General features: G+C 38.1%; 1 protein-coding gene across 4 annotated transcripts; it reads right to left on the bottom strand.

Annotated features, from left to right (window-relative positions):
• Positions 1–211: 211 nt before the first annotated feature.
• Positions 212–3,758, bottom strand: LOC137720188 (putative mediator of RNA polymerase II transcription subunit 26c). 4 transcript variants are annotated; one of them, XM_088699189.1, is made up of 10 exons: positions 3,602–3,758; positions 2,188–3,018; positions 2,007–2,075; positions 1,736–1,821; positions 1,557–1,624; positions 1,381–1,430; positions 1,260–1,293; positions 1,013–1,140; positions 665–758; positions 212–565 (listed from the first exon to the last, which is right to left on the bottom strand). In XM_088699189.1, the coding sequence occupies exons 2-10, from the start codon at positions 2,551–2,553 to the stop codon at positions 426–428; spliced, it is 1,035 nt and encodes a 344-aa protein (XP_088555315.1). In that variant the 5' UTR covers positions 2,554–3,018; positions 3,602–3,758; the 3' UTR covers positions 212–425. The 4 variants fall into 4 exon arrangements, with proteins under 4 accessions (XP_088555315.1, XP_088555314.1, XP_088555317.1 ...); XM_088699188.1 differs by having other exon boundaries at positions 2,188–3,021; positions 3,602–3,756; XM_088699191.1 differs by lacking the exon at positions 3,602–3,758 and adding an exon at positions 3,140–3,358 and having other exon boundaries at positions 2,188–3,021.
• Between the last annotated feature and the right edge of the window lie 9,517 nt (positions 3,759–13,275).

The raw sequence follows: 13,275 nt of genomic DNA, 5'->3' as shown, positions 1-13,275 counted from the left end.
AATTTATGAATTAAATTTATAAACTAAATGAAATAAAAGTAAATGATTAAATTATTACTTAAACTTTGATTAACGTGCTTATTTCTTATTGGTGACACATCATTTAGTTTATAAATTTAATCTACAAATTTAGTTTTCCTAACAATACCCAAACATAATTGTTGGGGACACCATTGTCTTATCCAAACCCCAATGCAAAAGAAAAAGAAGATTAAAAATGTTGTGTTTCTTATTAAGCAAAAATAATAATAATAACAGGAGGAAAATTGTGCTTTTCTTGTTTCGCTTAATACAAGAAAAGAAGATGGAATAAGAAAGGATAAGCAGATTAACACCTTTTGTGCGTGTTACCCAATCCATCCCCACAAGCCTTTTTTGCATTATAATATTATACATCTGCGAGTCTGAAGAGGCTCTGCCCATTTTCACCAATGCCTGCCTTGATGAGAGCCACTTCCGCCTCCTCCTCCGCCTCCTCCGCCGCCTTTGTTCCTCGCAATGAAAGAATTCTTCGGCTTTGGTATCTCATGGATGTCCATCACTTGAATTGTTCTCTGCCTTTTGGCTTCACAAAAAAAGGCACAGCCCAACCAACATAAACACCGACGTAATGAACAAAAACGTACAAAAACAAACCAACATGTCCATAGTTTTAAGACCCAACCATTTTCAGCTTCTTTGTAATTTGCCTGCAGTCGTCTTCTTGCAGAAGCCAATCTATCAGAGTCAAAATTGCTTTCCTTCTGCCCCATCTGTCTCTGCAAAAATCAATTAAGTGACAAACAACACTCAGTCGAAATAATTTGTTTCGAATTATAGTTTTGGAATTCACGTTATGATGCGGCACTGAAATTACTTACACGTGCACTCGACTAAGCTATAAACGGAACTAGTTAGCTTAGTTGAGTTCAGTTTATTATATTTGGAAGCATAAGCTTCAAATTTTATATTATCTTCCTCAAAATTTCAGCATCCAAACATAGAGTTAAATACTCTAATTTGGTATCCATACATTTTGAGGAGGAGCAGCAGCAGACACAGGGGTCAATTGTGTAGGTTTTGCTGGAGCATCCCTTCTAGGAACTGCCTTTGACTTGCGTTCTGGTTCTGAATTGTTCTTGTCTGACCCAGAACTCCCATCTGTGTGAAAACGATGATGATTAATAGTAACACAAACAGACCCAGCTAAATAAAACTGTAAACAACTAAATTTTCAGCAAACGACGAAGAGGAAGTGTAGAATCTGATTCTATACTTACTGTGAGGATTTGGAGAGTATGCAAAATCAGGAACCTGAGAATCGAAAGAACTGAATATTAGAAAGTAAGAATAAAGGACGGAATATTCCACAAATTTATCAAAAACAAATCTTTCTTTGACCTGGTGAAGTCCGTTGTGGGGAATTTTCTGCTGTGGTGAGTCTTCATCAACTGCAAACAACTTGAGTTAGGATTCAAAGTAACTAGGGCAGGATTCCAACTTATTATCGTCGATTGAAGTTTTTGCAAGAAGCAGAATTAAATTAATTAATAAGGGAATAAGGATCTTATGTTTACCCATGGTTGAAGATGATTGTTGTTCTCCATGTAACTTGACCCATTCATTCACAATACCTTTCCATTTACTGTAAAAACAAAAAAGCAACAAAATAAATCAACTTCTTATTTTTTTTTCAATGTTGAAACTAAAAGACTTTCACCACCAACAAGTGAAGAGCAACGAAACATGTTCATACTTGACAATTTGCTTTGCCAATCGCCTAACAACATCGCTTGGATGCTGCTTCCGCAATTGACTCACATGCTTTCCAATATCAGCCTCCTAAAAATCCCAAACAACAACGAAAAATCACAAACTTGGCGGAAGTTTTTTTCTCTTTATTAAATGGCGAGCGGGATTCAAAATTGGAGAAGGAAAAAAATTAAGATCACCAAATCAAGAGATAATTGGTGAGAGAAGTGTTTTTTCCATTTATAAGAGCATAAATAAGAACACCCCATAATTACCTTAAGTTCTTGGACTGATATTTCCATATCTGCTAGAGTTTGAAGCAACTCAACCAATGTATCCTCAGACTGACATGAACAAAGTTGCTTAAACAATCAATAATAAAGAGACGAAAAAAGACAAGACACAACCAAACCAAAACAGGAAATGAATTGAAGACTGACAGAAAGAGAAATTGACCTGATAAGGATCCTCAAGCTGCTTCTTGATGTCTAGAATCTTCTTCTGCTCATCATCGAACAACCCTGCGTAGGGATCCAACTCCTCCTCATCCTCCTCACCACCATCTCCACCAACAGACTGCGGAGTGTACGGTGAAACTGCTTTGGGCTGGTTACCATTGTGCCCATTAGGCCCATCAGCATCGCAGTTTGGGCATTGAGGCGGAACGGAAGTTGTGGCATAGAGGCGCTCGACAATGCCATCCCTCCGGTGCTTGAGCTCAGTGCCATAATCAGCTGAAGCGACAGCTATGGCAGTGTCCATGAACGTCCATATATCCACTTCCGAACTTTCTAAGATGGTCCGAAAGTCGTCATGGTCCATTGTGTCGGCCTTGCAGTCAAATACAAACGCAGTCCGTTCGATGATGGATTATTCTCAGATTTTGAGATTGCATTGCCAGATCATGAATGCAGTTTTAAAAGTCTAAGCTTCACAAGAAACAACAACCAAAACTCCAAAGGCACAGATCTGACTCGGTGTTGCAGAGCTGTCAACAATCCAAGCTCCAAAGAGAATTCCCAGGCAAAAGATCAAATTTTCTGAGTAACGATGAGAGAAACTCAATTGATTTCTGGGTTTGTATCAGAATTCCTTGATTCTTTGCTCACTGTCCAATTAAATTTGACCTGCGTTGAACTTTTTGGACAATTGAACAGGCAATGGTAATACCAAATCCTATAAGAACCCCAAAAACTGGCAGAAAAACTCTATATTCTTTCTTCCCTCTTACAAATCCCGCCAAGCAATGTCCAAACCAAATTTCTTACACTTTATCTCGTTCACAAACTGCTGAAACCGGAAAAGAAACAGACAAATATGAACTATAGATATCCATTTTTACAGAACATCAAAGCTCATGTAGTGCTATCAGAAAATTAAATACACAGAGAGTACCCAAAAGAACAACCTTACTGAACTAGTGACCAATCGCATAAATCATCAAACTTCATTTAATACGAAACATTGTGGAAATTGTAAACCCATGCAAAAACGGTAGAGTCCTATAAACAATTACGCAGCTCATCATCACATCAGTAAAATTCAGATTAGAGAGTAAACACACACTAAATACAGAGATAGATACACAACACAGAAATTCAATGTAAAAGATTATAATTTCTAATCTGGAAAAACACATGAGCAGCCAATCAATATTTAAAGACAACCTGAATTCATACAGAAAGCAACGTTTAAACAGAATGATGTTTACAATTTGGATAAAATACCTAAATTAGAAAAACGAAATCCCTAATCTGGAAAAAAAAAAAACCAAAAAATTAAAACACTAACCCTACATTCAGAGAAATTTATAAGGACAAAATATAAAAAAGGAGGTCAGATCTGAGGAAAGATAGAGAAGGAGACATACGGAGGAGAAGGAGCGGAGAAGATGCTGTCCAGCGGAGGAGGGGGGAGGGGGGAGGGGGGAGGGGGGAGGAGGGAGACTGGAGGGGAGGATGTTGCTATGGGCTGTCTTAATTCCCTCTTTTGTCCGGTTTATTTTACAGGGAGAAATAAAATCATGGAATTTTCTAATGGGACGAATCAGCACGTAGTGCGATTGTGCGACCCCACTTTCGATTTTTGGATCAATCCAACGGTCGTCAATCAATAGGAAAAGCTGAACGCGAATATGCAAACACTAAAATTATGCAATTCAATGCCTACTTCACTTTTCAATAACCTATCCGGATTGAATAATCATAACTTACTATCAGTTGTCATTCTTTTTAAAAAGAAAAAAAAATAAAATGCAATGAATTTTTTGGGCAATTCAACAAGGGAAGAGTATATTCGAAATTCCAAAACAAAATTGAGTTAACTCTCCAAGTCCAAAAGATAAAATAATTGTAACTTGTTATTAGTTGGTCTTCTTTTTAAAAAGAAAAAAAAAAAAAAATGCAATGATTTTTTTGGGCAATTCGACAAGGGAAGAGTATATTCGAAATTCCAAAACAAAATTGAGTTGGATAGGATTGGGTCGAGTCGAATAATTGGATTATTTATTTGAGATTGTATATATTTTTTAAAATTTGGATTTGGTTTGGTTTTGAAGGTTTGGGACTTTTGGGGTTTGGTCATTGGTGCGCTGCCTCGTCAGCAGGATTTTGTTTGTTGTGGTTTGGAAGATGAACGGACACAAAGAGGGAAAGCGAGGGAGAGAATTGACCAATTATGACATTATCTTAGCGCGTGTTTAGGAAATTTTTTTCAGTGTGACCGGTATATGAGATAATACACCACGTGTTATTATATAAATGGTGATATATATATGTTAAAAATTTATTAACTTAAAAAATAAAATTTTTCACCACTTATATAAAAACACGTGATGTACCCCTCGTGCTCCGATCACAACTAAAAATTTCTCCATGTTTAGGTTGGGCTTGGGTGACGTGGTGTGGCATCATTGGTGCGAATATTGTATGCGTGGTGTGTTTGGGAATCATCCTATATTCACCTTTGGATTTCCTTCCTTCATCGGCTCCAAGGGCTAATTTAGGATTATGGTACTTTTAAAAAAAGTAGCTTATTAAAAAAAAAATCTGAAACATTAAATGTCTTTGGTAAAACAAAAAATAAGTGATTTTTAGAAGGAAAAAAAATACTGTCAATGACAGTAGAGAAGTATACAAAAACAAAAGCAGGATCTACCATACCTCTAAAAAAATGATTTTTTTTTTCAAAGCATAGTAATCAAGACCCATTTAATGAAAATTTTAAATGACAAATATACCTCCACATATTTAACAATTATTATATCACGTTAAATAAAATATCATTTTTAATCATTTAACATATTCACAACAATTTATGTGACATCCCGTCCCGGGATTATTAGAACGCACGTGTGAAATTACGACTTTGCCCCTAGTTCGTTTTTGTCACGTTAATGGTTGTTTAGTGTGGTGTTGGCATGGGTTGGGCCACACACACACTATCACACTCTCCCTCTCCCTCTGTCATTTTCCCTGTCTCTCTCTCTCTCTCTCCCCCGAGCTCCCTTTCTCTTCTCATCCACCATTAACGTACGGACACACACCAAGAACCCTCAAACCATAGCAGATCGAGGGAACTAATTACACCATCAGACTCGTGAGGCTGAGAGGAACACGATCGTACCATTTTCAGGTAAGAACTTCGACGTTTTCACGTCGATTTCACAAGCTCCGATTTGAGTACTATTCATGCAAACTTATTCTGGCATGTTTTTGGACTTTTGAAGCTCATAGGTGTCTTAGTGAGGTCCCTAGGAGCCTGGGAGTGTTTCGTTGGAAGTGTTTTGACGTCGGAGAAGCTTGGTTCGAAGTTGGCCGAGTTTTAAGTTTTGAGACATGTATGATCGCATAGTTTTTAGCCTTTAAAAGTAGTATAACGTGATTCTACTAGTCTAGGGCTTTAATTTGGTCCAAGAATCATGAGAAATGGTTGAAAAACGAACGAGAAAACAAGGTTTGAAGTTTTTCTAGTTTTCCGACGCCGGCGACGTCGCTGGAGGTTCGCCGGAGAAGGTGACGGAATATTCCGTCAAATCTGACGGAATATTCCTAACGCCGTTGACGAATACCGTTAGAGATAACAGAATATTCCTCACGGCGTCAGTTGACGCTGTCCGTGTGCGCCACACGTGCCTGCGCGTGGCCGGCGCGTGTAGCCGTGCCTTGGCCGGCGCGTGGGGGCGCGTGCGGCGAAGGAAATTTTTTCTAAAAATATGGTTGTGATCCTGAGGTTGTGTAGAGCACGTTGGTATATTCATTTGTTCATTTTGAGCAATGTATGAGAAGTTATTACGAAAGTTAGGTTATGTGCTTTAAAGTTAACGTTTTTATAGTTATTTCGCATATAGGTGACACGTACCCCGAGGACGAGCGTTCGCACTCGAGGCAGGGGGGCTACGACCCTTCCACTTATCAGTGAGTGGGTTTTTGTTTTCCGTATATACCTATATACATTTATATTCCCAGAATTTGATTAAAAATGGCTATTTACGTTATGCCATGCACCATATTATTATTGTTTATGCATCATCACATGCATTAGTAGTGGCATACATTTATATATGCATATTGGGTGCTGTGGACGCACATGTAAGTGCCAGGTAAGTGGTATTCATATTTACATTCAGCAGTAGTTTGAGATGCTTAGAGAGCTCATAACCTGCACCCCGGTGTTAGTGCTCCCGCCCAGATTAGGGCACAGTCCTTCACGTGATGTTCACCTCCCGCACCACACGCTCAGCTTGGATCCAAGTTAGGTCCACAGTCTTGTCGTATAGACCACATTAGGTGGTTCCGACTCGTAGGTGACCCGCGATTATTCGCACAGCCTTCACGTGATCGTAGCACTAAAGCGTACATATATATTACACCCAGGCTTGTCGTACAGACCACTTTAGGTGGTTCCGACTCGTGGGCAAGTTCAGTTATTGATTTTGAGATTTGAGCTCTATATGTAGCCGTACAGGTCACGTTATGTGACTCCGGCTGCCAGATGTTATGCTATTGATGTGAACCATACCTGAGCACTTGCATATCATTATGAGACTTTGACATGACACATTGTTGAGCATGTTTGGCATACCCTTGAGCATGATTGACATTTTTATACGTACGTATATATGATTATTTTCTGGGAAGTACACAGGTTTTACGGCGAGGGGTTAGAATGTATTTTGCTAAATGGTTTTCAAAGAGCTTTGTTTTTGCCCCTCACGCTTTTGTTTTGCGCCCCTCCAAGTTCTAGTTGCTTAGCAGTTTCGGTGGTTTCCCCAGAGGGCTTTTCCGGCGTTTCTGACAGATACTCACCAGCGTAGGGTCACCTTCGGGTGTACTATTGTCGCAATCTCTTTTGGACTGCTGTAGACCTGCTCTGAATTGTGTTTCACTTATGCTAGCACTTGTTCTAGAACTTTGTATGCTAGTTTTTAATTTATTCGTACTTTTATATTACTACTTTATTAGTTTCCGCACGTGCACATGGCTACGTCACCTTCGTGTGACGGCCAGCACGCCCTGATCTCGGTCGGGGTGTGTCAATTTATATAAAATTTTACCAAACACTTAGACACTCTTTTTCTGTTAAAAGTACTTTTACAAAAAAAAAAAAAAAAATGGTTCATCAAACACTGAGCAACTTTATTTTTCAATTGTTAATTCTCACAACACAGCAAATTTTTTTTTTTTAATTTTAAAAAAAGCAGAGCAATACCTAGCCTTAAGATTATCAATCACGTTTAAAATTTTCCTTTTTTCACACATATTAATAATTTATTAAATAATACGTTTTTAAAAATATTTTAACGTATAGTACATGTATTTTGATTAAAAAGACATACAACACACATATTTTATACATGTTTGTACACATTTTTCATGGATTAGAAAATTATTTACTGTTGTAGTACTATTTATTATAGGAATGTGATTATATAAATCTTATCTTATTTGAAATATCCTTATGAGATTTTACCATATCTCTTAAGACTAGATATTATCCTATTAAAGTTGTAATCCTATTGGGGCATGAAATTTACCTTCCCTAGTACTATAAATAAATGTACAATGGAGTGAAATAACACACACCTCACAATTACACATCTCTTTCTATGCTATCAACCACCCCATGTCTGTTCCTTATAATTGTTCAGTAAAATAGGCTTACAATATGTTATCAGCATGATCTCCATGCTCCGCTAAAGAGAGTTTTGATCTTCAATTAGGGGAGTATTGCGTTTTTAATCATTCTTCTTATCATTAATGTATTATTTTATTGAATCGATCAACATGATGTTGATTTAATTTAATTTTTCTTTGTTGAATATGATAAAACGTATTGGAGATGCAATTATGGCTTTTAGAGAAAGATCTTCTACAAATTCAAAGATTCAGTTGTTTTCCACCAATCAAGTTCTTTTAAAATAAATTGAGATATTTGAAACGACTATGAAACATGAAAACATTCTCCATGAATCCCCTATATTTATATTTTCCTTCCTCTGTATGTATATACACACACACACATGTCGCGTCGCCGCTGGCACCAAATCGAGTTAGCTGGCCTGCAACCCTAGCCCTCTCCAAAAAAGCCTCCATCTCTGCTGGGCGTGCTCTCGTGCCCCTAGCCCAACTCCAGCAAGCTTGCTGCTTGTTAGGCTCTATCCCCACGTCTTGACCCACTTGCAGCAAAGCCTGCTGTGCTGCTGGGCTAGCCCATGCCTCGGCCTGCGACCAGAAGCCAACCTTGCGTTATGTTTCTCGCGCCTAAGCCCATTACCAGCAGCCTTGCGCTGCTGGGCTTTACCTCAGACCACGGTCCATGACCTGCAGCCATATATAGGCTGCTTTTGCAGACCTTTCCCCTTCCCGGTGGCCCAATGGCTTGTAGTGGAGTTGCGGGGCCTTGTCCCTTACTGCAGCTAGCCCACGTGAGCTGAGCCACATTATTTTTTCGACTCGATGCTATATGCTACATCCCTTGCTTCTTAACCATACCCAAATGTAATTTTTGGGACGTTTTTGGTTAACGCTTATTAAGTTATAATTCACTTGTCGCTTGGCCTGCTACCAACTAAAGCCAATATGACTTGAACATCATTACTTTGCTACCATGATCAACCTCAAATGGTCCTGATCTATTGAACTAATTAAAAGTGACCAGCAATCCATTAGTCTGACAAGAAATTCAAAATCATCGGCCTGAAGATCACTTTTGGCCATTAATGAGTCAATAATTTATTTTTCTTCTATTGAACTACTTAGGCAAACTTTTCAATATGACATGCCAAACCAATGAAGAAAATAGACAAACTCATGCTCTAGGGATTAATCGAACTCATGCCAAGCAAAGCAAAGAAAACGAAGAAAATACCCTAGCCGAATTCCTATCACCGAAGAACCCATCCCGTAATACTTCGCTCATCTATGATCCATCACTATGCTCTTAAGTTAAGCCACGTTTGGGTGACTTAGTGAGCTTTCCATGCAACACGCCAAGCACAACGATGAATTCACGCTCAATCAAGAAAGCATGCTCCAATAATAACCGCATAAAGATCTATACGAAGCTAAAATTTTTCAGCGCTCGAAAATCTCTAGTTGCTAAAAGAGCTCTAAAAGCTTCCCTAGATAACTAAAACTTTGTTCAGTAGATTGTAGTTCAAGAAACTTCCCCATGGAACTAAAACTTCATTCGGCAGTGCATGAAGGTTCTACGTGCAACTAAAACTTCGTTTAGCAGTGCATGACGCTTCCCAAGGAACTAAAACTTCATTTGGCAGTGCTGGAAACTTCCTCAGGCAACTAAAACTTTGTTCAGCAGTGCAGGAAGCTTTACCAAGCAACTAAAACTTCGTTCACTAGTGTTGGAAGCTTCTCCCAGGAACTAAAACTTCAATCAGCAGTGCCACAAGCTTCCTCCAGCAACTACAAGTCTTTTCTATCAAAGCCAAATTCAATTCCATTCACATGCTCAAGCGTTCAATGCTATAAAAGACAATACAATTTCAAGTAAAAACATTAAATACAATAAGCAATTGTCATGCAAAATCAAGCTTGGAAGCTAGTAACGACTTAAACCATTCCTAATAACATGCACTTGAGGGCTGGATATCTAATGCCTTATAGGCATTACCAACTTAAAATCCTCACACATAACTAAAGACCTGTCTCAACTTAGTGCCAGCAAAAGGATATTCACACTCGAGGTGTCGTTAGCCACCTGCAAAGGAAAATCGTTAATTGTACAAACTAAAGGAAATTAGAGAAGAAGAAAATCACAATGGAAGGACATGGAAAATTCACACTGGAAAACAGCTTAACTCATGCATGCACATATATGGCGATAACAAACATGACAATATTTAGCCAGAATACATAATCATGTTTAGAAATACTTGGATATGCGCACGCAATCTTGCACAAGCAATCATAAACTCTTATGCAATGTTGTCTTAGGAAAAGATAATTACCTCCATAAGACTTTCCAAGGGCAATTTTTAGCCTACCGGAGGAAACATAGCACCTTAATTTCCTACCGTAACTGAGTGTACAAAACTTACTAAGGAACACCAACATATATACCCACATCATCAACAATCATGATTCTACATCGCCACTGCCTTTTCCACCAATAGTCTCCGCTTCATAAAGGGTCTAGATCACCTTTTCCACCAGCAGCCTCAACCTCGGAAAGGGTATGGATATCCTTTTTCACCATAAGTCTCAACCCTAGAAAGAGCCTGACCACATTTTTCACCAGCAGGCTCAACCTCGAAAAAGGCCTAGACTGCCTTTTCCACTAGCAACCTTAGCCTTGGAAATAGTCTACGCCAACTTTTCCACCAACAGCCTTACCCTTGGAAAGGGCATGGGAATTGCCATTATCCCTTGCATCAGAATTAGTATTCGCATTACTACTTTCCACTGACCATCAAGCTTACCATCCAACACTCTATTCCAAATCTATACTCACTTCATTGCCACATAACATTTCCTGAGCCATTATGCTTCCCATATTGCCTTAGTGATTCCATATAACACTATCCTCTAACCAAAGGTCCTTACACTTTGCCCTTCAAACTGTTGTGTACTTATCTGAATTACTTACTATCACCATCATCTATCCAATTCTCATGAAGGAAATCCCAATACAAGTCCTGAAGTGTTCCAAGCAAAACAAATCCTCTTTCCAGCTACCGCAGTATAATTCTCTACATGGAATTATTATTTCATCAAGCATCCAACAAGAAGCCAGAACCTCACGCATCATGCCAATGCAAAAATTACAAAATGCCATACAAAACGGAAGAAGAATATCTTCTTTTATATGTCATGCAAACCATTCGAGCAAGCCAAAGCCAAGCAAAAATAAATTAAGAAATCTCAAGCAAAAGTTTGAAGCATGCTAAATCAACTATCAAGCCATGCCTATGAAATATACCAAGCAAGCTGCTCAATGGTTCAAGCATAATCTATGCATCATGCCAAGCCAAGGAAAAAATTACAAAGTTGCGTGCAAGCTTCACAATGGTTCAAGCAATGTCCATGCAACATGCCAAGCTAAATTACAACACGCCATGCAAACATTTGAGTCAAGCAAATAAAGGCAAACTTATGCCAAGCAAATAAAAGATTCCAACCAATCATGCTAATCTATGCCAAGCCTAACAAAGCAAGGAAAACTTTTAAAAAATCAAGCCAATCAATGTCAAGCAAGTCAAGCAAAATCCACCCGTACAACAAAATCTCTTACATGCAACATGCAAGGTAAGACAAACTGAGTAATTCAAAGATAAATTAAATTACCAACATGCTAAGCAAACCCAAGGCTATAACAAAAACCCAAGCTATCCTAAACCAGGATTGAAATAATAGCATGCACATGCACGCACATCTTGAGCAAATCTAAGATTTCATGCAAGGAGAAAATGTATCTTTTTTTTCCTATAACAAGTATAGAAAGAATCAATGAAACAAGCTTTCCTAGCGCACTCTATTTCCCTGGGGAAGTTAGCCTATAGCATTCCCTCTTTTCCTCAAGGAAACTCACGAGCAAAGTGCAAGGTAACAGAAGCATTCATCCTTGCCTAGGAAAACAATTAAATGGTCAAACTCGCATTTCAAGGCCTAAAGAGAATCTCTCGCTCATACTTGGAGAATTCAGAGGAATTCAGAGATAATAGAAACATGCCTTAGCAAAGAGATCCACACATAAAAAAAAAATCATCGCATCATGGCCTCAATCCCAAGAAACAAGCCAATTGTCCAGAAGACAATCTTGATGGGAAGTCATTCCTGTTGACCGTTGTCACTGCTAGACCTTAACCACATATGACCTATGTCTACCCAAAAGATAAGAAAATCCTTAAACCTTATCTTCCATTGATTTCATTTCATTAACATATTTTCGTGAAGTCAATCACATGCCTATCTTTAATGCATAAATTGCTAGTTATACACATAAAACATGGGCATAATACAAATTACTATCAAGTTTATATATGTCATGCCATAAATTCACCTAAAATCTAATTTGGAGTGTATTAGTTTCTTTTGTCAAGAAAGTGCATAAACCTGCATAAATTCATTCTTCACGCGCACTTATCACATCTAAGTATCATTGAATAATTAAGACTTGCATTGTTCTCTCTATAGATGATCACACATATTTTTATTTCATGGTTTCACTTGATGCTTAACATGCCCACTTAGTACATGATGCAGTGCACTCTTATGAATTGCTCATTACATGCGTTAACTTACATGCTAGAAGTTTCCTCATGTGACCAATATATTCGTTAATGCTTAAATATATCTTTAAGGTCATGTTTGGAGCAAAACCTTCCATGAATAGTTTGAGCCCCAAGCCCATGCTATATATATATATATATATATATATATATATATATATATATATATATATATATATATATATATTCTCCACTACAAGCATACACATTTACTGCCGAAAAGAAGAAAACAAGCGAGCTTTTCAATTCAATGTGTAGAAACTCACACTCAACGAGGCTTTATCACATGAAAAGTTTCGCTACATGCTACCATATACATTTCCCTAGTCATGCCATGCCAACAAGCTATGAAAGAAAGTAAAATCTAACTAAAGGAAAGAATGCTACACAAACGTCCACACAAAAGGGCAAGATATATACAACCAAGCAATCATGCAAAGCCAAACAATGCACCTAAACTAAGCCTACTCGAGAAAGCATCAACAAGCAATCAAGTTGGGCTTCAACAATCATGCGACAAACAAACGAAAAACAAGAAGAAAAATCACAAAAGGCAAGCAAACAGGGTTCCTAGGAAAAAAAAAACTACTGAATAGCGCAAGCTCAGTTTCCCAAGGGAAGGATCATGCCATGCAAGCATGCTGATTCAAGAATTTTAGCATGTCAGTATTTCAACTTATCCAGCAAGTCTCTAGCATTATCAGCACCATACAATTCAAAAAATTCTTGCATTGTAGTTAACACAGGAAATCTTAGGCAAGGTCAACAATGCCTACAACCTTTCCATTTAGGTTTGA

Source organism: Pyrus communis, chromosome 1, assembly GCF_041283825.1.
Source record: "Pyrus communis isolate YQ-2024b chromosome 1, ASM4128382v1, whole genome shotgun sequence".
Lineage (NCBI taxonomy): Eukaryota > Viridiplantae > Streptophyta > Magnoliopsida > Rosales > Rosaceae > Pyrus > Pyrus communis.
Note: the sequence above shows the minus strand (reverse complement) of the source record. Positions and strands in the feature narration are given on the sequence as shown.

Excerpts from the sequence above, each read along its gene's own strand:
- LOC137720188 (XM_088699189.1), bottom strand. The coding sequence starts at position 2,553 with ATGGACCATGACGACTTTCGGACCATCTTAGAAAGTTCGGAAGTGGAT. Across the intron at positions 1,822-2,006 it reads TATCAGTCCAAGAACTTAAG|GAGGCTGATATTGGAAAGCA; the intron begins GTAATTATGGGG and ends TGGGATTTTTAG. Across the intron at positions 1,431-1,556 it reads ACAATCATCTTCAACCATGG|TTGATGAAGACTCACCACAG; the intron begins GTAAACATAAGA and ends AGTTGTTTGCAG.